Source organism: Calliphora vicina, chromosome 1 (genome assembly GCF_958450345.1).
Source record: "Calliphora vicina chromosome 1, idCalVici1.1, whole genome shotgun sequence".
Lineage (NCBI taxonomy): Eukaryota > Metazoa > Arthropoda > Insecta > Diptera > Calliphoridae > Calliphora > Calliphora vicina.
In genome coordinates this window covers 102,153,929-102,178,911 of record NC_088780.1, presented here as the reverse complement: position 1 = coordinate 102,178,911, position 24,983 = coordinate 102,153,929, and the positions used below count along the sequence as shown (strand labels likewise).

The window sequence follows — 24,983 nt, the reverse complement described above, 5'->3', positions numbered from 1 at the left end:
TATCTTTAATCTAGTACGAAACAGTAGTAGGCGTAAGACGTTTACGCCAACCACGATAAGGGTGAATATTGTTACGTTTGTACCCTATTAAACGTTGGTCTATTTAGAAATTTTAACTACTCTTTCTTAATTCAAAATTACACAACAGCAGTTTTAACTGTCCCTCTTTTTTTTTAAACTAATACAGTTTTTTGTAATTTACCTTTAGTTGACTTAATTAATGTTCGCAATGAACTGTGAAATTAATAATATTAATAGTCCAATATGAAGCAATCGATTTAATAAATTGGTCTTTCCCCAACTGCCACAATATAATATGAGGCCACCAGCGCAGAACTGGTGTAAGCCACAATTTTGTTGGTTCCTGTTCTGGTGTTACATACAGTCCTACATTAGCAATATCGTTTTTGTACAGAGCATAATCTAACAAAGTTATGTAACAAAAGTGGTGTAAGTTGAATGTACCACTAAATAAACAGTTTGGGGTTACAACACTTTTACACTGATAGCCTCATATATCCATCTTGATAGCGAACTTTAGAAATCAACATTCGTATTAATTCCAATAACATTTACAATCCTATTTATTTTTATTTCAGGCTATTGCCGCTGGTTGCAATAGACCAAAATCGAATTTGGGTTTTACAACCGCATTGACGTCAACTGGTAAACATACAACAACCTCGCTATCATCATCCCAACCGATACCAATAAACACAGCAACCTCGACATCCTCTTTGACATCCCAAGCTACAGCACGCAATTTTGAAAAGCAACATCACCATCATCAACTGCAGCATCAACAGATTATTGACAAACACAACTATCGAGATCCTTTACAAGCTGGAAACGAGTCATACAGCTCAGTGGACTCAAGCGATTCTAATGATAATCAATCAAAATCATTGTTTGAACTTTGCATACTGACGGGCATGCATAAAAACCGAGATTCAAATATGGTGGGCTCCTCTGGTGGCAGTACAACTTCTCGTAAACATACCAGAAGTGTGCAATCACATCGTTTGAAATCAGGCCACCCAGAACATAATACGACCCAATCGAATCCCAACTTGAAACAGTTCGATTCATTACCAATGCAAGGCAAACAAATAACACCGAATCGTCATGTCCGGGAACGGGACCGAAGAGATGAAAAGCTCTTAATGGAATGCATAAATACAGGAATAATGAAAAAGATTGGAGAATCGAATAAGCAAACATCACTACTGACCCGTGAAGCTTTAGTTTTACATAATACACAGCCAAAAAACGGGCAGGCTACGTCTGCAGCTGCTCAAATGGAAGAAACAACTCACCCAATAAGTGCCAAATACATCAACAACACTCACAACTCCTCCATTACCACAGCCAACACCATCATCACCACCACCAACATCAGCACCACCACCATCACAGCAGCTCCAGGCGTAGAGAAGAAAGACAACCACACCTTAGTCCCAGAGACTTTGAACAAAATACAACACCAGCAGCAACAGATCAACATCAGCAGCACCACCAGTCCAGACGACGACATAAAAGATCCAAAAAATCCCAACATATACCAACAACAGCGACAACAGGAGGAGGAGGAGGTGGAGAATCTAACTCGTCAAGCAGACGTAAATCTTCAAAATCTCGGGAACGTTCCCGAGACAATGAAAGGTATTGGGTGTAAATATGAGATTGATAATTGCGATTCATTGGGAAACGATGGCAACACAACACAAAGCGATGAATCCAATCAATCATTTATAATGGAAACAACCGTTTCTTTGGAAGCCAAACAAGCAGAATGTACAAGTTCCTTAAATAATTGCACCGGGAAACATAAAGATCCCGATTTAATGCTGAAATCAGTAGAACGCCTCACATTGGAGTTTGTGTCATCGGCCGAACAATTAAGAACCAACAGCAACGCGACTGGCAATGGAACACAATCTCTAAGCTTAGATTCTAGTGAAAATCAAAAGAAAATTAACTCATATCTTATTGGCACCTGTGGGGGAACTAATAATTCAACTTCTAATAATACTTGGAATGAAGATACTTGTCCCAACGATGTTAGTTTTCCGAGTGTCAGTGTAACTGCCCCCAAGGTAGCTTCGCTTAGTTACGATGACGATGATGAAGACCAAGCCACCACGGCCGATTATAAAGAATTGAATGATTTTGCTGAAAATACTCCTATTAATGAGGAGTTACCAGCTCCGGACATGTCTTTGGACTTTGATAACATTGGCCTACAGCAGAATGGCTTCTATTTGGACTCATCGCAACCAGCATCCTTGGATTGTCTCACAGAGACAGAAAAAACGTTGGTAAATGGCGAGAGTAGAGCTGAAAACTACACTGTAAAAGAGAGTGTGGAAGAAGAGAGCAGCAACGGTTTGCACTTTAAATTGGGAGGCATTGTCCAGACAGCTGCCACAGCACCATCTTTGTTCTTCAATTCTAATGCAATGACAAATTCTACTTTCATAGCGCAGGAAGCCAGAAAACTGGCTGCAACTCTACACACTTCCGATTTAGAAGAAGAGGAGGAATTAACCTTTAGTATTACTAGCTTAGATTTGGATAACATAAGACCTCCATCGGGAATGGACTCTTTAAATATATCTGGTTACTATCAAGATTCAACACAACCGAATTCACTGCAAAAAATGGCCAATTCTCCACACAGTCCACAAATGTCTTTCAAATCACCGAAATTCCCCAGAAAAATATTGCCTGCTGGTTTAGTGGCACGAAGGGCTTTGGGACATATGCCTCCCCACTTGACGGGCAGTGTAGAAAGTATAAATTCATCTTGTAATCTTTTGCTGGACAATATTAAGCCGCCATCTTTAATGGATGAACTGTTAGATTCAATGATAAGTGTGGCTAGCATACAATCGGAAATAGCCGATGACTGTCCCAGTATGGCCACCACAGTGACTGTTTCCAATTATGAAACATGCGCTGGTGGTGAAGATGGAGACACTGTCACTTTGCAAAGTTGCTGTGATAATTATTTGCTCAAAGATGATGATCACACTTTAAATGATGGCAACACAACACCGCTGCCTTCGGACTTTGATTTCAGTTCGGCCGAAAGTACGCCCAAAAAATCAGCAGCAGCTTCACCGGCCTCGGGTTACAAAAGAAACCTTACGCCAAAACAAAAGCGAAAAATAATCAAAGATCGCTTTAAAACCTATACAATTGAAGCGGACATGATCATTAACGAAGAACTACAAAGAAAAATGGACGAAGCTCAACAAGATGAAACTTTGGCTATTGAAATAACCAACTTGGAGAGTGATGAACAGCAACAGCAATCAGAAAATGAAGCCCTAAGTACGCCACGTAGTAGAAGGAGATCTAGTCAGGATCGTTATAAAACACAAACCATAATCTATTCGGATCTACATTTTAACCAACAAACACAATTGAGTAGTTTAGAGTCTAATAATGATGGCATGATGAGCGACAATTCCTATTCTTCCATCAAAAATATGACACAAAATTTCAAGTTCATAACAACAGCTACTGCTGAAGCGAATGCTTTGGCACAGCAGCAACAACAACAGGAATGTGAATTAACAAGTTTGGAATACGACCAAAACTCTGAGACAGAATCTTGCCATAACTTCGGCAATAATCTAAACTCTCTAACCGATAACGAAGATTATGAAGAAGAACAAAGGGAAGAGGAAGATCAGGCAGCCGAAACTGCTCGTCCTAGAATTGTAAAACCCGGTGATAAAGATTTAGAGCTAAACAAATGTAAACAACAGGAAGAACCAGAGATGGCAATAGTTAAGGCGGTCAGAGGTGGTAAAAAACCCCAATATGTTTCGCCCTACAGCATAAAGTATCAAAAGTCTTCTGGGGAAGGCAAGGCAAATAACACAAAACTGCAAAATCCCGTCAATACAAATTTCCTAAGAAAACGTAATGGAAATGGTAATGTGGCGGCAACAGCAGCGGCAGCTACACAACCTAGTTCAAATACAAAATTGGCACAAAAGAAGACGATTAATAAGGAGACGGTGGTAAAGAAATGTGAAACAGAAACTACCACAGCTCCCGCACCTCCTGCGCTAGAACGCCAGGGTACCTTTGTTAAAGATGAACCATCATTAGATTCATCCAGTGTTCCAGTGGTGGATACAAGTCCCACTAAAACAAAAATATCAAAATTACCAACTAAACGACAAACGTCTAACACAGCCAAATCAGCACATACATCACCACAAAAGACAGCAAGTACCAGAAAGTTACCAACTTCCTCTGCCTTGCAAGCGACAAACAAACGCAATTTGGGCACCATTACCAAACCACAAAGAGCTAATAGCACCGTAAACATACGTGTTACCACAAATGCGGCCCGCATAGCGGTTTTATCTAATAGAGTGTCTACCACAACTCCACCTTCGCGCAGTAACTCATCACTAAACTCCGCTAATGCTGCAGTAACGGCTGCTCAAAATGCTGCCACTAAAATAAATCAAGCCCAATCTCGTATAGCGGGTATATGGCGTAAAGTGGATGAGGTTAAAACCAGACAACAGCAATTATTACCCTCAAAGATACTTAAGGGTTCCCAGTTGAAAGCCACTAAGGCGCCACCACAACCGGGTAAGCTAGTACGCAGTACAACATTCGATAACACTCCACCACTGGAGGTAAAACCGGTCAAATCGGTGCCACAACTAAATGGTACTAAATTGCCAACAAGTGGTGCTACGAAAATTGCTATAACACACAGACAAATCAGTGCTAGTGCTGCTAATCGAAAGTAATTCCATTTTAAGGTGATTTTTACTTTTTCAAATTAAAAATAATGTAAACATAAGAATATAAATTATTTCCATTTAATTAAACTCATTACGCCAAAAGTTTTGTTATTCGAATGTGTTAAAGTGTTTACCATAGAAAATCAATTCAAGTGAATTTTTAAATAATGCCAATAATTTAAAAAGTATTAAATACAACTTACTGTTTACAATATAATTATTATGCTTCGTTTGGAAATTTTGATTTTGTAAAGGTGTGTAAAGTGAACACACTGGTTAATTTTTTTTTAAATTTTAACTCCTGTTAATTTTCTACAGAGTTAAAACAGCTGAATTTATTTCAAATCTGATTTTACCATACGATTCTATAGGAAAATATAGGAAAGGATAAGCTATTCGGCACTATTTTAATGTATCATAAATTTATTAGAGCGACTGAAAAAATGCAATTTTTTGTCGAAAAAAAAATTATCTTTTTTATCACTCCCAATGAAAATATGCAATCCGCTAAGAATAGCAGTGTTAAAATTTTTCATTTATTTATTTATTTCATCCATTTAAAAGTTATGAAGTAAACTTCCCAGCAAAAAAAAGTGAGGAAAAAGAAGTAGAAAATTCACCACAACTACTTAATTTTCAACTAATTTTTTCTCATAATCCACTTTTCTTTTGACCGTAGATATGCAGCAGAAGGAGTTGGAAGTTTAACAAAATAATTATAACCAAGTGATCAGTAATGCTATTCCGAAAATAATAATAGAATTTAATAAATATGATGTTTCTTAAATTTTTCGTTTTGCTTACATTTATAAACAGTAACTTCCTGTTTCGTGTTTAATCGAAATTCAAACGATTTATGAATGCTTCACTTGTCCAGACAAAACTTTCAATTAATATGTATTAACCCGAGTTCATATAAAAAATGTGAAAAGTTATCTCAAAGTTAAAATCAGAATATCATTTCCTGACTTTAGATGTTTTACAAAGAACAACAGAGAAATAGTTACTAGTTTTGAATTACGATAAAAACATACATTTAATGGTTTAATTTAATTCCATGCGCTATAAAAATAGTATGAAATTAGTTTTGCTTACTTTAAACCATAATACAAAATATCAAAAATTAACAAAAGGTTTCCTTGCTAATTTTTTATTCGTTTAATATTAAACATAAACTTCCTGATTTAAAACTATGAACATTTATATCAAGTTTAGGTCAAAATCTTTATAATTAAAAACAAATTCATATCTTCCCCTATTAAAGCATTTAAAGAGCCCAACCTTGAGTTTATTTAAACATACAATTTAAAAAATTTAATATAAAATTATATAAGCGGCAGGAAAATTATATTAACAACGCACATATTCTAAGAGATTAAAAACAAAATGAAACCATATTACGACAAGACTTGAAATTAAAATAATTAATACATAATTAGACATTATAAAAAGCACAAAAAGCATTAGGTTGTGCGTACATATTTAAATAAAAATTTAACAACTTTCTAAATGAAATACAGTAGCCTAAAACAAATAAAAAAATATGTATTTTCAAAAACAACTCAAAAACAATGCAACATTTGTATCCTAAAAATAAATCCAAAACGGCGGCCTAACAAAAAACATAAATTGATTTGTCAACCATAAACAATAAATAAATGTGCTCTAATACACATTCAAATCCCTAGTATATGAGAATCCATTTAGAGAAAGCAAAATAAAAACTGGGATTCTTTTTTTAATTAGAAGTATTATAAACTGTAGTATAGATGTCCTAAAACAGTAATAAAACATAAAATCAAATCAGAAAGTCAAAGTAAATATTAAGTAATCTTTTGTTCTTTCCTTTTTTCTAGAAACTTCAGCCAAATGTATTTAAATTATTATTAACAATTATATATTATATTATGAAATTACTTAATAATAATTTACAAAATTAAAATAAAACACAATCTTATATCATTTTGTCATCTTTAGTATTTAAAATATTGAATGAAAAACTCAATCTTAAAAATGTAAGTTATTTTCTATATTAATTTGAGACTTTAATTTCTGATACCAAAAACCAAAAACAACTATTTTTCAATTTCTTATTTTATTTATACATTTTTTTCAACAAAAGCTTTATTTTTTTCAAAAATTTATTTTTATTATCACTTTTTTAAATCTTTTTTATCTTGCTTTAATTATTAAGATTTAGTATTTTCCATTTATTTTTAATTTATTTCTTCTTATTTTTAGACTAGAATTATTTATATGCATTAAGAAATTTGTATGTTCGAAAAATAATATTTTATTGATTACCAATACATATATAAATAGTTATTTAAAAAAAATGAATATCAAAAATAAAAAAAATCAAACCTTTATCTCAATTATTATTTAATTTATTATGAAAACCTAGTTTCGTGTTCGGTTATAAGCGAAACCGCGGATTTATAAAGCCTAAAACCGACAGTTGTTCTTTCTTTGCTTTTCAGTTTTTATACAAGAGAGTTTTTGGACAAGAGACTTGCACAACTAAATTGCATAGTGTGAAAGAGGTCTAACCAAATATTCAAAAAATTTACCTACATATTGACCATAAAATAAATTTTAAAATCGCACAATAAACGCTAATAAATAACTTATTCATTTCACATTCTTTACAGTTCGCCACTTTTAGATCTTAATTTTTGTTAGTCCAGCTTTACTGCGTTCATTTAACCAAAGTTATCAAAATATCGGGACTTAACATATTTGCAATAACTGGTAATTCATTATAACCAAGTTTTACAGGATTTAAACTAATTTCGACCATATCGTTATAAAATTACAATGTATTTGTATCTCCTATGATCTTGAGTCTTCTCTGGTAAGACCAAAGTGGGTAGTCACACGAAAATTGTGTACGAGGTAGGTCTAATTAGTCAGGCTAGCATACCTACTGAGATTTCGGACCATTGGGAAAGGACTGGAATTTCACCTCCAATTGTGGACTAGTGGATTGGATCTGGACAGCTGTTTGAAGGCAGTGCAGTTTTCACTAAAGTGTCCAAGATGGAATTTGGCAGTGGGGCCGGAGTTTATGTACACACCCCTTCAAATCTATCAGTCTACTGAGGTCGAGTTAGGATTGTCAATTACTCGAGTTTTATTTTAATCGAATAAAACTTAATACTTTTTTTATTGTTCGAGTGATCGATTAATTTTTAAAATTTCCTCGATTATTCAAACGAATGACTAATAAATAAATATTATTCGAATAATTTAATAAAATATATTTGTAACTAGAATATTTATTAAGTTCCATTAACATTTTTATGAAATAACTGTACATTGAATTACTTTTGATTCCAAAGTATTTTTAAATTCGTATAATGTAAAAATACAAATTTTTTTCTAAATGAAAAATGTTGTTCATTTGAACCAAAAATATATTTTTTCCTCGATTATTCGAAACCAGTCAGATATTATATTTAAAATTTTGTAGATTTCATTAAACTCAAATATTTGTGTTTTTATAATTTAAATTATTTATAGAATATCGGTAACGGTATTTACGATTATATCAGTGTAGATATTTTAGCGGTAATAGCAGTTATTTCTGTAACGATAGCCAACCTTGAATAAAGTTGTATCACTTCAGAAGTACCAAAATTTAAGCTATACAACAATGGAACAAAATTAAAATATAAAATATGTATATCACATCTTGTTTCGTTTTCGTAATACAAAATCACAAAATTTATTTCTATTTCATATATGAAGAATGTAGACTGTCAAAAAATTTATTCACCACTGTTTAGAGGGTAGTTAATGCCAAAATACAACCATGTAGTTTATAACAGAAATACCACAATCTGGCAATACTTTTTTCCATTTTGCATTTCTGCCATTCGCAATTAAAGCATATAGAAAGTCGTAGTAAGCAAAGATAAAAAAACGAAAAGCCGACTAATTTATTAACTTTCTCATATTTGTTTTAGCAACATACTATTAACACACTGCATATAATTTATTATAACATTTATAATAATTTCATAAAATATAGCATCTGGAACAAAATAGCTACAGCAACAAAATGGTGTTGAGAGAAACAGTAAAAACAACACTATTAATGTTGTTTGGTATGCTGGTGGCAGAGTGTGCAGTTAGCACAAATGAATACATGAAAAGGGAACACTCATTAGTGAGACCCTTTCAGGGTGAGTCAGCAGTCATTGGAGAATGATAATAAATTAGATAACTGGGATATACTTTTGTGTATTTTCAGGTGTTGGTGTTAATTTGCCGAATTGGGATTTTTTGGGTCATACAGTAGTGACCAGCAACTATATAAGACTGACACCGGACCTTCAATCAAAAAGTGGTGCTTTATGGAATTATTCGGTAAGTAGCAAATACTTATCATTTATGTACCTATAATAACTAAAAATTTGTTTACAGCCGTGTTTGACTAAAAACTGGGAATTACATGTCACATTCAAAGTTCACGGCAAGGGTAGTGAATTGTTTGGTGACGGTTTTGCCATTTGGTATACCAAAGATCGTATGCAAACTGGTCCAGTATTTGGTAGTAAAGATCATTTTTCAGGTTTGGCAGTCATCTTGGACACATACAGTAATCACAATGGTCCCCATAATGTATGTAAATATTTGAAAGTGTATTTTAATTTGATAGTTAAATTTAATAAAATTTAATTTTAGCATCAACATCCTTATCTTAGTGCTATGGTCAACAATGGTACTTGGAGTTATGATCATGACCGCGATGGTACACACACCCAATTGTCCGGGTGTGAAGTACGTTTCCGCAATGTCAATTATGATACACATGTAGCCATACGTTATGAGAATGATATTCTATCCGTGTCGACGGATCTCGAAAATCGTGGAGAATGGAAAAATTGTTTCGTTGTGAACAATGTCGAATTACCCACCGGTTATTTCTTTGGTATGTCAGCCACCACAGGTGATCTCTCAGATAATCACGATATTTTGGGTTTCAAGTTCTATGATTTAGATACAAATATTACGGTAAGTCAAATAAATTCAATTTGAAACATTTCATTTAATATCACTATGTATGTCTGCTTCTACCAAAGCCTGAGCAAATAATGGCCCGTGCGAATATTATACCAAATGCTAAAACCTTCGAAGCACCACGTGAACATAAGGAGGATCCCAAACCGGGCATGTCAAATACCAAAATCTTTTTCATTTTATTATTTGGCATGTTGGCGGCGGTGGCTGTTGCTATTTTCGCCATTTCCTATTTCAAGGAGAAAAATTCGCGCAAACGTTTTTACTAGTTTGTAAATTTAGTCTTCAAACCTCCACAAATTTCTTTGAGAGAAAAAGACATGACCTTTTAATTACAACAAAGAAAACGAGAATATCGAAGATTTTTTAATATTCTAACAGTCAATTTTGTTTTGATTTAATTAAATTTATTGTATTTTTGAACAAATTCTAGTATTTCCTTCTATACGTTATGGTTTATTTATTCAATTGGTTTATAATATTTATTTCTTTTTAATTAAAATAAAAATACAAAAAAAAAACGACATGTAATACAAAAATTGCAATTTTCCAGTGATATTGCATCTCCACAAATTTTTATGTAGCAAAATGTTTAAATGAAGTAAAAATGTAAATGTGTAATGTAATTAAAACAACAAAATGCAAATGGATACAACTATGGATGATTGTAAATAAATAGTTAAATGAAAATAAAATATTTTATTTCTTTTATAAGTAGAGGTTTATTTTAAAACTTATTTGGTTTTTCTAAATTTAGCTACCGTTACCTATAAAATATACATATCTTCTACCGCTACCGGAATAACTGTAATTACCGTTACCGCTAAAGTACCATTATAGATTATTTCCTATTAATTGCACAAATTATATATTTTAATATAACTTTCTGTGGAAGTGCCCATATATATATAGCTTGTTTTTAATTTTCGTAAACTTTATAAATAATTTATGTCCGACCGAAATTACAGTTATCATTAAAATAATAAAAAACGTTACCGCAATGCTATCGAAATAAACCAACGCAAGAGCGTACCAGATTAGTTTTATAAAAAAAACACTATTTTCATATTCTCAACAGTCTGGCAACTCTTTACAGTTTGTTTACCTTTTAATAATACTGGCAAAAACAGAAATTGTTGGTAAAATCTTGGGAAACAATGACCACTGATGAAAGAAATTTTCGTTCTTCCTATTATGAAAAAGTTGGCTGCCACAGTGTTGAAGAAAAGAAATCACTAAACAAATTGCTGCAAGATAATATACGCAATCATGTGAAATTGAAACAATTTTGTTTAAGCTACACCGTACCCACCACACATCGTAACCTTTTATGGAATATTATTTTGGGTGTGATGCCATTGCACAAAAACTCTACGGAATATATAATGGAACAAAGAAAAGCCGTATATGATGATCTTCTCAAAGCTGTCACAATAATGCAGTATGTTAATCAAACCACTCCTAAATGTAAAGTACTATTGAGTATGTGGCAATTAGAACAGAATCGTCTGTTGCATGCCAACAACAGTGATAAAGTGGAAAATGACCAAAACTTCATAGAAATTGTGAAGGTTTTATTGCAATTATTTGAAGATGATGTGGAAACTTATTGGCTGGCTAAAGAGTTTTACGCTTGTACTCGAGAAATACAACAGGAGTGTGGCAAACTTAAGGAATTAACACAGAATTTGCTTAAGAAAGAAGATAGTCAATTATGCAGGTACTAATTGTTATTATAGTTAATAATTATTGCGATTTCAAACCCAATTTTTTCGAAATATCTTTTGTATTATTCAGTCATTTAGATAATTTGGCAGTTTTTAGCTCAGCAGAACTTTTAGACAAGTGGTATGTCACCTGTTTTGCTGGTGTAATCAATGAATCAAGTTTGGTTCGTGTTTGGGACAAGATATGTGGAGGATCCAAAAAGATTGTGGTTTTCATATTTTTGGAATTGGCTAAAGCTTTGAGTGAGAAAGCTTTAAAGTGCAACACAAGTCAAGAGTTTAAAACTCTGGTTGAACAAGTAAGTTTTAAAGATTTTTTAAACACATAGGTATAAAGTTCTTACAGAAACAATCTTTTCAAAAACATGCTGACCTATTGCTATTTTGATACAAAGGTCGTAACTCGTCTTCACAAAATCAAATGCTATTCGTATATGTTTTATATAGTTTTGTATTCCCTTCCCGGGAAATGTTTACTTTTAAATTTGGCTAAAAATCGGTAAAATTGTTTAAATATCGTTCAATATAATAATTTATAGGGAAATTTAGGAGGTCAGACTATGTTAAATCTGCAATTCATTTCAAAACAGTATATAAACAAATTTAAACCAATATTATTTTCTAAATATGAATATTCTTAGAAGTTTTAATGATAAATATCTTAATAATTCGTTTAAGATTATAAAATTTTAGGAATATTAACTTTGCGACCTACAAGAGAATTTATTGCTAATAAAATGATTCAGTCATTATTTAGCTTCGAGAGCTTTCTTTTTGGTATAGGCCATAAAACTTAGAAGTTGAGTTCGGTAGTTCCAGCTTCTTCTATTGGCAGTTCTTGGAAATTGTAATTCCTTAGATAAACAAACAATTCTTTTAAACACATATACAAAAAATATTAGCTTTATTGAAGCACTATACGCATGTAACCTGTACATTAATCAGAATTATTAAAGAAAATAAAGCCATTTTACGTATATGAACGCTTTTCTGTAAATTTTATCCGTGACTAGTAACGAAAAAGAGCAATTAACAACTTTTCAAACTCTGTATCTAAATGTAATTTTTTTCTTGCAGATTAAGGATCCTGATGCGTTAATCGTCAACAAGGCTATAAAAACGTGGCAAAACAGTAACCAACACAGTGAAAAAATAACCGTTCACTAGCCAAAATAGATTTATGTTTAAAATTTAGTTTATTAACGATTCACTTAAATATACTTGAAAACAACATCTTTTCTATCTTGTACTGTTTGCAATTCAAGTGTTACGGGACACTGTAGCCAATATGATAATAGTTCCTCGGTATAACCAATAAGGAAGTACATTTTACGAGCACTTATAGCTTGTCGAATGATAGCTGCTATACGTATTGTATTATGTTGACGCTTAATGATGACTTCTGAGCACACCAAAGAGTGCCAAGTGCCGGTTAAAAACTTGCGTATAAAGACGTCCTCAATGGCCGTTTGAGAGGGACGCAAACCATCAAGCATGGTAGCTGTAATATACAAAATAATTGTTAGTTTTCTTACACATACAACTGGTGGCAAAAACTTACAAGTATTCCAAGAATTCCAGGCTTTACGATGAGCTATATAATGAGGGGGATTGGCCATTTCATAAGTTAAGGGTTTGTCGCGTTTTGTGGTTATGCGATAGCGGCCTGATTGAGTTTTCGCACAACTTGCTGTGGTGTGTATAGCTGAAGAAGCATATTTGTTTGTTGCCACAGCCTCTGTCAGCAGTAAAGGTTTCAACTGGAAAAGGATGATAATACTATTTGTAATCTCTGTATTTTTAATTTAAAATTTTACTTACTTTTTGTAAAGCTGACATTTTTACGTTGTGCTGCTAATGCGACAAAAAAAACTTTACATCAACAGCTGTAAATGACATAACTTTTTCATTGAGTATGTTCAGTAAGAGTACACTGTGTTATCATTTTATTTTGCTTGACAAATGTCATTTAGTAATAAGAAGCGGAATATTACAAGAAAAAATTGTGTTTTTCTAATATTGTTTGTTAAGTTGATTTTTTTATATTAATTTTCTATTAAAGTTTATAAAGAATTTTATATACAAATGTTAAATAGTGATACAGTTACCATTAATTTATGTGAAAGATATACATTAATCTTAATAAACCTATAATTTATCAAAAGGTATTATGCAAAAATGTTTCTTGTGCTGGTTCTTGGTCTACATCATCATGTAATTATTGACCTGTAACAATTCTTGAGTTTTTCGTACATACAAAAATCTGTTTTTTCTGAGCCTACAATTATGAAACAGTTATAATTGCATCGAAAATAGTGAATAATAATAAGTGAATCGTATAAAAATATTATTACTGTTTACTTTTTACCTGTTACAAGAAAAAAATAATTTTTTTCTACAAAGCTTTTTTTTTTGTCTGTTTTTCACATACATAAAATCGATAATTTTTCAATCAGTGATAAATTACTACTATGTTGTCTTGTCAAGCTATTGAATCAATTGAATTACATTTGTTTGAGAATTTTAAAAACAAATATTGTGATATCGGTATATATTATCGCTAATATTACTTTATGTGAAAAAAATGAATAACTGAAATTATGGTAAAGATTGCTGTTTTTAAAGTCATAGGCCAAATAATATTTAGGTCCTAAACAAAATGATACAAATATGTATTTGAAGCATGAAAAATAAATAAGGATCTGAAATTTAAAAATGTATATTACACATTTTTTTAAATTTAATGCTGGTTATTCAGATTAAGCGATAAAATTAAGTTCTAATTTGTTTTATTATACCTATTTGTTTTATCTTAGTATAGTCCAATATCAATTTAACGGGATTATAAAAAGTTTTACTTGGTAAGAACCTTGATTTATTTGTAATAATTGTGTAATTTTTTATAGAAATATTTAACCTTTTGGCCAATAGTAGCTCTTGCATTTTGAAAAATGGAACAAGAAATTGGTACTTGGGATTCGGTCTTATTAGAAAATCTTTCTGAAGATAGTTTCATTAATAACATACATCAACGTTATAAACGTGATAATATTTATGTAAGTAAAATGTTAATGATCACTTATATTTAATATATAATAATAAAAATTTTAATCTTTTGTTCAAATTTAAAAAAATAATCTATAGACCTACATTGGCACCTCAGTGGTTGCAGTAAATCCATATCATCACATATCAGAACATTCGTTGGACTTAATACGCAATTATGGTAGCAAAGGGCTTTTTCAATTGCCACCACATATGTAAGTTTATATATAATCTTAATTTACTACTTAAATATATTATCAGTCAGGTTCACTTTCAAGAATTTTGTTATTGAAATTATTCGGAGAAAATAAATTTTTGATGTAAACAAAAAATCAGGGCCGATTTTCTTGATTTGAAATTGAACCAGGACTATACCAGACATTATGTTTGTAAGATATTTCTGGCCTTTGCAATGTTGATTTCAACAGACATAAGGACTTGGGTATAACGACTACGTACAGTGAATGTCACTTAAAATCGTACACCATCGTAGTCAAATTTTATTCATTAGTTTTAGAAAGTTGATGTTTTGGAAATATTTTAAAATGCTATTTTTATATTGTGTGTGCTATTACCTATCAGAAAATTGGGTATAATTTTAATTGCCCTTATCCACAAATAAAATAATTGGGTAAGACTGTCAGTGCCCAGAATATCAACGCTTGATTTAAAATCGTAAAGGCACTAAAAAATAGCAAATGATACCATACAAAGTATTAGGATTATTTAATATTAACATTTTTTTTAATTTTTAAAGTTTTAATTATAATTTAATATAATTGTACGAATTTAAGTGAAATATGAATTTTGTGATGTTCTTTAATTTTCATCAATATTTTTTTAACGAATTGAGGTTTTGTTAACTTTTTTGTTGAAATACATATTTTTTGTTCCAATTAATAAAATTACTTTTACTTGTATAATTTCATAATATTTAAAAAAAAATATGTTGTACGATTTTGAGTGACACTCACTGTACGTTTTTAAAACTCATGGTGAATAGAATACTAATTCAATTTCGTTTGTGAAATATAATTATTTCGAGAAAATAATATCAAGCAATTGGTCACCGGTAGAGTTAATATTCATTTGTATAGCATTACAAATTCTGGAGATTACTTTATAATCATGTAATCACTGATATTGAAACTAAGCTAAATCGGTTCAACTATTTCCGAGATATAAGGAATTTTGACAGAAAAGGTTTTAAAATGTTTTTTAAATATAAAATTAATATATATTTATATACATATTTATATAATCAATACCTATAAAAGATAAAATTTATTTTTATTTAACAGATATGGTCTCTCGAACCTGGCCTTTCAATCCCTTAAGGAACAAAGCGAAGACCAGTGTATTTTATTAACAGGTTTGTATCTACAATTCCTTAATACCAATGAAATACTTTTAATTTTTCTTTAATTCCTCTATTTTCGCAACAGGTGAAAGTGGTTCTGGTAAAACAGAATCTTTTAAAATGATTGTCAATTTCTTAACTCACATACAAGAGAGGTCTAAGGAGTCAACAAGCTCACTACGAAAACAGTCAAAGGCCAGTTCAACAGTCGGAACCGCTGCTGCTGTTACCTCGAATGTTGCCAGCGGTGGTTCAGTTGCTGGCAGTCATAACCATCGTCGTACCTCTAGCTCATGTTCTGTGGGTCCTACACCGAATTATACTCTTTGCAAAAATACATCAGCTACGGCAAGTACTACTACTAGTTTGTCAATACAAAGGCGCCAGTCTCCTTCTCCCGGACCGACAGCGCGAAGATGTGATGTTGCATTACAACATCGTTCTCGGGCCGATAATACTGAGCGTCAGGGAAAATGTTCGAATGTACGAGAAAAAATGGTTGATTTTGATTTTTCACATCACAAAAGCACAGATAACATAACGACCATGGATAGTTCATATACAACAGCGGCATCCGTACACTATAGCCAAGTGCTACAAGACACAGCATCAGCGGTAACACTGTCACCACATCCCGTTAAATCATGCTTTAAACATCACCAATCGACCCAAGTTCCCTGCAATACTGCCACCCCTTTAAAATCAACACTATCATCATCGTCATACGCTAGAAGTGCTTCTCCGAAATTTCTATCGGGCCCCAGTGGCGGTTGTCGACAATGTGGCCACAGTAAATGTACAAGAGCTCAAAGTTTCGAAAGAGACGAGCCAGATTTTGGCTTTCAAAAGGCATCTGGCAGTCGGAGTTTATCTGCTTATCCCTCAGTTCAACTACAACGCGGCAGTTGTTCTAATCTAGTGCGGCAAACATCAACCGAAAGTTATACACGCGATGAGCGCCTATCCCTTATGGGTTCGATGCAACGCATTTCTCTGTACGATGCACATAAATTGACTCAATCAGCTGCACAAAAATCTCCTTCTTCGTCATCGTCTTCAAGAAAATACAAGAATCCTTTAAAAAGATTAAGAGAATGTGTTTCATATGCAGATGTTTTCCTAGAGGCCATGGGCAATGCAGCAACCCATAAGAATAACAACTCAAGTCGTTATGTAAGTTTCAAGAAATTTAGAAACATTATGATGGCATTTTAAATCACTTACATATTATTTCTCATTTCAGGGGAAATTGTTTGACATAGAAATTGATTTTAAAGGAGATCCTATTGGAGTTCATATAACACATTGTAAGTTAGCTTATTGTTCATTTAAGATGATAAAGATATACATTTATACAGAATTGAATTGTATTAGTTTGTTGTAAAACTAAACAACTATCATAATTTATCATATTTTTCATGTCTGTTTCAATTAGATATGTTGGAAAAGGTTTGTTATCATATCTAAAGTTTATTAAACCCCCGTATTTGAACTTTATGACAGTGACAAAATTATAACAAAACTGAAGATTTTAAAATTTTTGTATGAAATTTTTTTTCTGTTATAATTTTATTATTGCCATTAAGTTGGGAAAACGGGGGAAGTATAAATGTTATTAACAGATTTTTGTAAAACTTTCCAATTTCCTACTTCTAGACACGTGTAACAAACACAGCAATAGGAGAAAGAAATTTTCATATATTTTATCAATTATTATTGGGTGGTGACTTACAATTATTAAGTAAATAATTATACATAAATTTATAAGAGTTAATTTATTAATAATGAACTAAATTTCTAACAGAGTCCTTAAAATTGTATCGTAATGTGGAGAAATATGAAATCTTGAAAAATACAACTGCCATTGAAGAAGATCGCACTAATTTTCATTATACAAAGGTCAGTAGTAGTGTAAGGCAGAGTTACTAATTTTCTTAACGAAATTATTAGTGCACATAAAAAATATATATTTGTTTGTGTATTTTTAAAGAAATCCTTAGAGGTTCTTGGTTTATCATGTGATGAAATAAATGCCATTTTTCGTGTTATAGCTGTTGTCCTTAAATTAGGTAATTTTATTTTTGTACCCGTTACAAATATAGACGGCACTGAAGGTTGTCAAATATCAAATATTTATGGTAAGTTTTTATATTTTATTTCACCATGGATGGTATATTAATTCAATACTTTTTCTTTTTATTTCTGCAGAAGTACAAGAAACTGCACATTTACTTAATTTGGAAGCTCAAATTTTAACTAATTGCCTTACAAGAGCTAGCTGCTCAAATAGTACACAGGAAGACGTAGGTAAGTTATACAAATTCGCTTTCACTTAATTTGGAATTTTCATAAATTTAGCATTTTCGAATTTTCTTCACAGGTTGCGAACTAGATGCCCGTCAGGCTTCTATTGTCCGTAACACCTTATGTCGTACACTTTATGGACGACTCTTCACTTGGCTGGTGAATAAAATCAATGAGAGCCTTAAATCAACACAACGTGAAAAGAATTTAGCTTTATTAGATTTTTACGGTTTTGAATTAATGGATAATAATTCATTTGAACAGTTCGCTATCAACTATAGTGCCGAAAAAATCCATCAAAATTTCGTACACAACGTACTCAGGGTTGAACAAGAGCTGTATGCCCGCGAGGGTCTTGAGTGGTCGCGTATCGATTATTTTGATAATGAATCAATATGTGAACTTATCGATAAACCGAACTATGGTATATTAAGTATAATTAACGAAACACATTTAACCACCAATGAAGCTCTACTTCAGCGCATTCAACAGTGTTGTGCAGGCCATCCGAATTTTATGATTTCTCAACCGAACTCCATGTCGTTTCGTATACGCCATTATGCGAATGTCGTCCAGTATTCGGTACAACGTATTTTGGAGAAGAACTCCGATATGCTGCCAAAATATATAAGTTCAGGTTTATATCAAAGTAAACTGCCACTCGTACAAAGTCTTTTTCCCGAAGGGAATCCTCGAAGACAGGCCACTAAAAAACCCACCACTTTAAGTTCCAATATACGCACTCAATTACAAACATTACTCGCCATAGTTAAGCCAAGACGTTCTCATTATGTATTCTGTATAAAGCCCAACGAATGCCGCCAGCCCAAAAGCTTTGACATGGCTTTGGTACAACATCAAGTTCGCTACATGTCCCTGATGCCCCTGGTCAATTTGTGTCGCCAAGGACATTGTTTTCATATGTCTCATGCCAAATTCTTTCTGCGTTATAAACTGCTAAACAATAAGACCTGGCCTCATTATCTAGGTGGCAGTTGTGTTGAAGGTATCGCCGTCATTATACGTAATCTTCCTTTACCATCGGCTGAATTTACAATTGGCACAAAAAACGTTTTCGTACGCAGTCCGCGAACTGTTTATGAGTTGGAACAATTTCGACGAGGTCGCATGAACGAATTGGCTGTACTAATACAAACGACATTCCGTATGTACAAAGATAGAAGATTGTATTTACGCATGCGTGAAAGCCAAATTGTGATAGCAAGTACATGGAGGACCTGGAGGGTAAGTTGGCTTATGGTTTTTATTTTTTGTTATTATGTGTTATGGTTTAGCATGGTTTAAGTAATTTTTATTTAATACAAAAATATTACAAAAACGAAAATTTCAGCTGAAAGTTTCACAAACCTATATGGATAAATAGCAAAATATTTTCACATCAATGAATCAGATATATTCTAGCAATTAATTTATAATTTAGCGAATTTTAATAAATTATGTTTACGCTATTGTTTAACGAAACTTTGATTCCTAAGTTTTGAAAAGTCGTTGGATTAAAACAAAGTGCTTTAAGAAGTTATGACCAAATTTGAAATTTCCCAAAAAAAAAAAAATATATTGCGACGGACTAAAAACTTGACATTCTTGTGTACACTAATACACCGGTTTGCGACGCTAATTGGGCTTGGAGAAACGCGACGCAAAACGAAGCACGATTTTCCATATATTTGTATTGATTTTCATTTAAATGGTTCCTAGATTTATAATTTTTGCTAAAAAAAAAAAAATAGATTTTTCAATACAAACATTTTCATATTAAAGACGCAAGTCGAAGTACTAACGACGCAACTTCGAAGCCATGCGAAGCAAACTGAAACAAAAACGATGTAAATCGAAGCACTAACGACGCGAAAGCCATGCAACGCAAACTGTAACAAAATCGACGCAACTTCGAAATCACAGAAACTTTAAAAGACGCAACTTCGAAACCTACGCATATCGTAGCGACGCAAACCGGGGTATTAGTGTACTTCAATATATTGATACAGTGTCTTCTAAAATGTTGTTTAGTTCACCTAAGAGAAGTATGTATATGAATTAGGTTTTTGACAACTGAGTAGATCTTTGACAGCAGAGTTTCCGATCTACATGTTTATTCATTCGAATAAAATATATTTCCTCGATTATTTGAATAAATTTTATTCGAATGACAACCCTAGTATTCGAAAGATTACATAGAACCAATTTTAAAAGATTTACGAAATTAACAAAATTAAACAAAAGTATGTTTAATTTCATATTTATTTCTATATTAAATCTAAAAAGACTTTAATATCAAATAATTTTAAATAAAAGTGAAATATTTGAATTTCCGGATCATATTTAAAAATAGTTCTTGAATGATATTTTTAATTGCTTCACATTATTGACGAATTTATGCGAATTTTGGAAGGCATTTAGAAAGAATTGTAATGTACTATCGTAAAATTTACATTAACTTTGAACTTTGAAGGCATTTAGAAAGAATTGTAATGTACTATCGTAAAATTTACATTAACTTTGAACTACTTCAAAATTTGTGCTGTGATGTGAAATTTTCATCTGAAATAAGTGTGAAGTTTGTTTGTTTACTATTTATATATTGTAGTTACTTGCATGTTTTGTAATTTTGTTAATATAACTTTTACTCAGGAATGCCGGTTTGGTATTCCCGTTACTGGACGCAGACATTTATGGAGACTTTATCGTATAGTAAGCATGTTTAATTCATATAAACTGTATTGTAAACAATTCTTTAAAATGCCATTGGCTGCTTTAATAACATTAAACTAGTTTTAGTAATTCTTTGCTAAATTGTTTATTTTATATTGTTTTTAAATATTCTAATAGAACAAACATCCATGTTATATTTTTTCCAATTTCATAAATATGCAATTTTTTTCTAGGCTCGTGAAGAATATCGTAATTTGCGTTATAAACGACAAATAAAATGGGCTGTCGATGTTATATCTCGTTATTATTTGCGTTTTAAAATACGTCAATATTTTCTTACGATACCGCTTAGATTACCACCTAACACTTTGAGCCCTTTATCGATGGATTGGCCTACGGCACCAACATTCTTAACAGAAACTTCACGTCTGCTACGCGCCATTTATCATCGTTGGAAATGCTATATATATCGGAATTCGTTTGATCAGACCTCAAGAAATCGTATGCGCGAAAAAGTCACAGCCAGTATAATATTTAAAGATCGAAAAGCTTCCTATCCAAGAAGGTATTTATTATTAAAATAGCAATATTACAAAGTAGAAAATATGTATATATGTATACATATATTATAAATACAAACTAATCAAAAATTAAGAAAATTCACAAATCTTTCAATCTCTATTTTTATTTTGTATATTATTTTCTAGTGTGCCTCATCCATTTATTGGAGATTATGTACGTTTAAGACACAATCAACAATGGAAGAAAATGTGCGTGGAAACAAATGATCAATATGTTGTTTTTGCGGATATTATCAACAAAATTACCCGATCGAGTGGAAAGGTATGATTCTTTTTCTTTTAATATACAAATTATTTCTTTCGTTTTCTGAATTGTATAAGCTGTGCTGATGATTCTCTCCAATATTATAGATTGTGCCTATTTTATTAGTTTTGTCAACATCATCTTTATTGTTATTGGATCAAAGGACCTTACAAATAAAATATCGTGTACCGGCTGCTGAAATTTATCGCATGTCATTAAGTCCTTATCTAGACGATATCTCTGTATTTCATGTAAAAGCCGTAAGTTAACAGTTGTACAAAATATACTGTTAAATCTATATAAAATATATTTTTATTACATTCATTATAGTCTGAATTTGGACGTAAAAAAGGAGATTTTGTATTTCAAACGGCACATGTTATAGAAATCGTAACAAAAATGTTTTTAGTTATACAAAATGCCACTGGAAAACCACCTGAAATACATATAAGTACAGAGTAAGTTTTTATTAAGTAAATTTATATATTTTAGTTGGGAACATCCGCAAGTTTTTTTTTGGGCCACATATATTCTCAATAGTTATAGGAGCGGAGTTAATATAGTCCGCCTGTCTGTTGAAATCGACTTTCCGAAGTCCCCAAATAACTTGCATCAATATATCAGCGATAGTAGTGGTACAAATGCTGTTTAAATTCGGGAAAATCAGCCCGTAAATGGCTGAGATATAAGCAAAAAATCACGACTACTTCGATTTTTGAACTATTTTTGATCTATATCTGGATTACTGAGTCATTAACATAGACAATGTGGATATCTAATGATAGACATTTCGAAGACCTTTTCAATGGCGCATATAAAGCCATAGAAATTCAGAATTTTTTTATAACAATAATTTTGTATCGTCATAAAATGTTTATTTTATTTATTAACAGATTTGAAGCAAATTTTGGGCAACAAACAGTTATATTTAATTTTAAATATGGTGGCATGTCCAATTTAGCACAAGGACCCCCTAAAGTTACTAGAAAAGCCAATCGCATGGAAATTATTGTATGATCCGCATCAAAAACGTATCGCTGGACCTCATTAACATTTTTAAATGCCTACGAGCTTGATGCTGTGGCAGATTAAAATATAAACAAAAACACACTCTTACACCAACAAACCTACACCTTCTTCCAATCTTTAATAACAAAAACAACAACAACAACAAAACTGACAATCATACAGATTCAGTTGTTCTAACAAATAAATTATTAAAAAAAAAATAAAATAAATTCTAAACAAAATGTTTAAAAACAACTTGAAACATATTGTTTCAAATTTGTTATATTCGTGTGCCAAAAAAATATTTTGAAAATCTTATAAAGCAGCCACAAACAAAAAAAAACTAAATTTTTTATCCTTAAATAAATTTTATACATATTTTATTAAATACAGTTTTGATTATTATTTTGTATTTATTTAAATTAATTTAACTATAAGACATTATTAGTTAGTTATGAGAACAAAAATATAAAGTTATGCTTACATTTTTATCCTACCAAAAGGCATTTAAATTATATTAAGTTTTATGATTTCATCGTCTGTAACTCTATTTTACAACTCTAAGGCAATAGTTAGTTTTTCTTCCAACCGGTTTCACAAACTTTTTTAACAACACCTTAATAATATATATACTAAATATTTTTCATTCCTTAAACTTTTTACAATCCATCATAAGTTTTTCACTTTACTACTACATAATGAAATAATTGAATAATTGAAGAAAAAATCAACACATATTTACAATAATTGCAAACGGAACAATATTTAAATACACAAAAACCTTAAAAATCTCAATAAATACAAATAGTATTCTTACCGTTATTAAACAAAAATAATAATAAATAAAACTCTATAAATAATGGTAAGATTTTTCACAACTTTTAAAAACAAGATTTAGCATAATTTTCAAAATAATAACATAGCGAGAGACTATATTCAAAACATTCTATCTTAGAAAACACAAGTTTTCAAGAGAGCAAAATAAACTGTTTATTTCTCTTATTTATGAGGCCTATTGATTTTAAAGCCGATAATAAAATTTTAATAATTTACCATCAAAAGCTAATTTTCAAGAAAATCTAATATAGAGGGTGTTTAATATAGATAGTCCTTCGATATTGTTGTCTTGCTATTTCAGGTTGTGTTAAATCTTATTAAATCAATTGAATTTAAATTAATAGTAAACAAATAAAATTGAAACATATATCTATATACAACAAAGAGAAATTAATACAATTTATTAAAAACGAATACAGTTACATACAATATTTATTAACTACTAAAAAGAAAGAAATATAATAATAAATAAAATTCACATTAGAGAAAAAAAATTGAAATAAATCAAACTCATTTAATATTTACTATACGAATATAAGGAAGTAGTAAATTTTTGTTGTATTTAGAAAAATAATAATAAATAAATAAAATATTTAGTGCTATTTAAATTATTTTTTAATTATTAGTTTATAGTTAAAAATTTGAAATGAAAACTCTATATATTTAGCTCATATATAAATATTTAAATATTATCATGTTAACATTAATAACATTCATAGTTTATTAAAATACAAAAAAAAAAACAATAAATAATAGATTTTATGTAATAAATTGAAAAAATGAAGGATACTTTTAAGTAAAAGAATTATTAAATGAAATTAAAATGAAATAAAATTGACAAATCGTTTTTTATTTAATACGAATCATACTAGTAGGGTATAAAGTAAAATGGAAACCGAAACCAATTACTAACATATATCGTTCCCACGACAATTGGATCTACGCTCCGGAACGACCCGATTCTCAATCGGTCAAAGATTGTCAACTCAGCAACAGCTGTATCAACCGGAAGTTTTTTCCCCAGGGAAGAACTTCCAACAACAGCGGAACTGTTACAACAACAACAACTAACATATATGCATTCCTTCGACAGTCGGTTCTACGCACCGGAATGACCCGAGTTCACTCGGTCAAGAGCTGTCAACTCAGAAACCAATGATCTACACCACAAGCTAAACACATTAATTTTAAAATTTCAATAATTTTTTTCGTTAACCCTTTCGCTACATTGTATCCATATGGATACATTTTAGATTTTTGCACATAACTTCGACAATTATGAATATTTTTAAAAAATAGTCTTTGAGTCTATTTTTGGAATATATTTAGAGATGTTTACAATTTATTTTATTGAATTATCGCTATTCGTGTTCGATTGATAGCAATTTGAAAATGTGTGAA

General features: G+C 31.2%; 5 protein-coding genes across 7 annotated transcripts in view; 4 read left to right on the top strand and 1 right to left on the bottom strand.

Moving 5' to 3' along the window:
• Apc2 (Adenomatous polyposis coli 2) overlaps positions 1–7,153 on the top strand; it is a 34,410-nt gene extending 27,257 nt beyond the window's left edge. Inside the window, exons 4-5 of one of the 2 annotated variants that reach the window (XM_065515301.1) lie at positions 600–4,796; positions 6,635–7,153. In XM_065515301.1, the coding sequence (XP_065371373.1) occupies positions 600–4,784 (4,185 nt within the window). In that variant the 3' untranslated portion in view covers positions 4,785–4,796; positions 6,635–7,153. Of the gene's footprint in view, positions 1–599; positions 6,200–6,634 lie in introns of those variants that run through there. The other variant, XM_065515300.1, reaches the window with a different exon arrangement.
• Positions 7,154–8,682: 1,529 nt separating this feature from the next.
• Positions 8,683–10,498, top strand: LOC135963454 (vesicular integral-membrane protein VIP36). The gene is made up of 5 exons (XM_065515299.1): positions 8,683–8,965; positions 9,034–9,149; positions 9,207–9,404; positions 9,468–9,797; positions 9,866–10,498. Exons 1-5 carry the CDS (start codon positions 8,842–8,844, stop codon positions 10,070–10,072), a joined length of 975 nt encoding a protein of 324 aa, XP_065371371.1. The 5' UTR covers positions 8,683–8,841; the 3' UTR covers positions 10,073–10,498.
• Positions 10,499–10,932: 434 nt separating this feature from the next.
• On the top strand, positions 10,933–12,763 carry TBC1d7 (TBC1 domain family member 7). The gene is made up of 3 exons (XM_065515297.1): positions 10,933–11,523; positions 11,601–11,829; positions 12,608–12,763. Exons 1-3 carry the CDS (start codon positions 10,961–10,963, stop codon positions 12,695–12,697), a joined length of 882 nt encoding a protein of 293 aa, XP_065371369.1. The 5' UTR covers positions 10,933–10,960; the 3' UTR covers positions 12,698–12,763.
• Positions 12,708–13,445, bottom strand: mRpS24 (mitochondrial ribosomal protein S24). The gene is made up of 3 exons (XM_065515298.1): positions 13,352–13,445; positions 13,092–13,290; positions 12,708–13,031 (listed from the first exon to the last, which is right to left on the bottom strand). Exons 1-3 carry the CDS (start codon positions 13,367–13,369, stop codon positions 12,742–12,744), a joined length of 507 nt encoding a protein of 168 aa, XP_065371370.1. The 5' UTR covers positions 13,370–13,445; the 3' UTR covers positions 12,708–12,741.
• Positions 13,446–14,468: 1,023 nt separating this feature from the next.
• LOC135963451 (unconventional myosin-Ib) lies at positions 14,469–23,088 on the top strand. 2 transcript variants are annotated; one of them, XM_065515296.1, is made up of 16 exons: positions 14,469–14,586; positions 14,675–14,790; positions 15,877–15,947; positions 16,021–17,108; positions 17,179–17,242; positions 17,371–17,384; positions 17,592–17,676; positions 17,740–17,834; positions 17,926–18,073; positions 18,144–18,242; positions 18,316–19,484; positions 21,146–21,477; positions 21,620–21,755; positions 21,845–21,997; positions 22,068–22,195; positions 22,631–23,088. In XM_065515296.1, exons 1-16 carry the CDS (start codon positions 14,482–14,484, stop codon positions 22,752–22,754), a joined length of 3,927 nt encoding a protein of 1,308 aa, XP_065371368.1. In that variant the 5' UTR covers positions 14,469–14,481; the 3' UTR covers positions 22,755–23,088. The 2 variants fall into 2 exon arrangements, 1 of the variants encoding a protein (XP_065371368.1); XR_010576846.1 differs by lacking the exons at positions 17,371–17,384; positions 18,144–18,242; positions 18,316–19,484; ... (3 more) ...; positions 22,068–22,195; positions 22,631–23,088 and having other exon boundaries at positions 17,926–17,967.
• The last annotated feature ends 1,895 nt before the right edge of the window (positions 23,089–24,983 follow it).

What these genes read in the sequence shown, in the direction of transcription:
- LOC135963451 (XM_065515296.1), top strand. Translation starts at nt 14,482, where the DNA reads ATGGAACAAGAAATTGGTACTTGGGATTCGGTCTTATTAGAAAATCTT. An exon ending in CTAATTTTCATTATACAAAG is followed by an intron (nt 17,835 to 17,925) that starts GTCAGTAGTAGT and finishes GTATTTTTAAAG; the next exon opens with AAATCCTTAGAGGTTCTTGG. An exon ending in GTACATGGAGGACCTGGAGG is followed by an intron (nt 19,485 to 21,145) that starts GTAAGTTGGCTT and finishes ATTTTTTTCTAG; the next exon opens with GCTCGTGAAGAATATCGTAA.
- mRpS24 (XM_065515298.1), bottom strand. An exon ending in CTGGAATTCTTGGAATACTT is followed by an intron (nt 13,032 to 13,091) that starts GTAAGTTTTTGC and finishes TGTATATTACAG; the next exon opens with CTACCATGCTTGATGGTTTG.
- LOC135963454 (XM_065515299.1), top strand. Translation starts at nt 8,842, where the DNA reads ATGGTGTTGAGAGAAACAGTAAAAACAACACTATTAATGTTGTTTGGT. An exon ending in GTGCTTTATGGAATTATTCG is followed by an intron (nt 9,150 to 9,206) that starts GTAAGTAGCAAA and finishes ATTTGTTTACAG; the next exon opens with CCGTGTTTGACTAAAAACTG. An exon ending in ATTTAGATACAAATATTACG is followed by an intron (nt 9,798 to 9,865) that starts GTAAGTCAAATA and finishes CTTCTACCAAAG; the next exon opens with CCTGAGCAAATAATGGCCCG.
- TBC1d7 (XM_065515297.1), top strand. Translation starts at nt 10,961, where the DNA reads ATGACCACTGATGAAAGAAATTTTCGTTCTTCCTATTATGAAAAAGTT. An exon ending in GAAGATAGTCAATTATGCAG is followed by an intron (nt 11,524 to 11,600) that starts GTACTAATTGTT and finishes TGTATTATTCAG; the next exon opens with TCATTTAGATAATTTGGCAG. An exon ending in TTAAAACTCTGGTTGAACAA is followed by an intron (nt 11,830 to 12,607) that starts GTAAGTTTTAAA and finishes TTTTTCTTGCAG; the next exon opens with ATTAAGGATCCTGATGCGTT.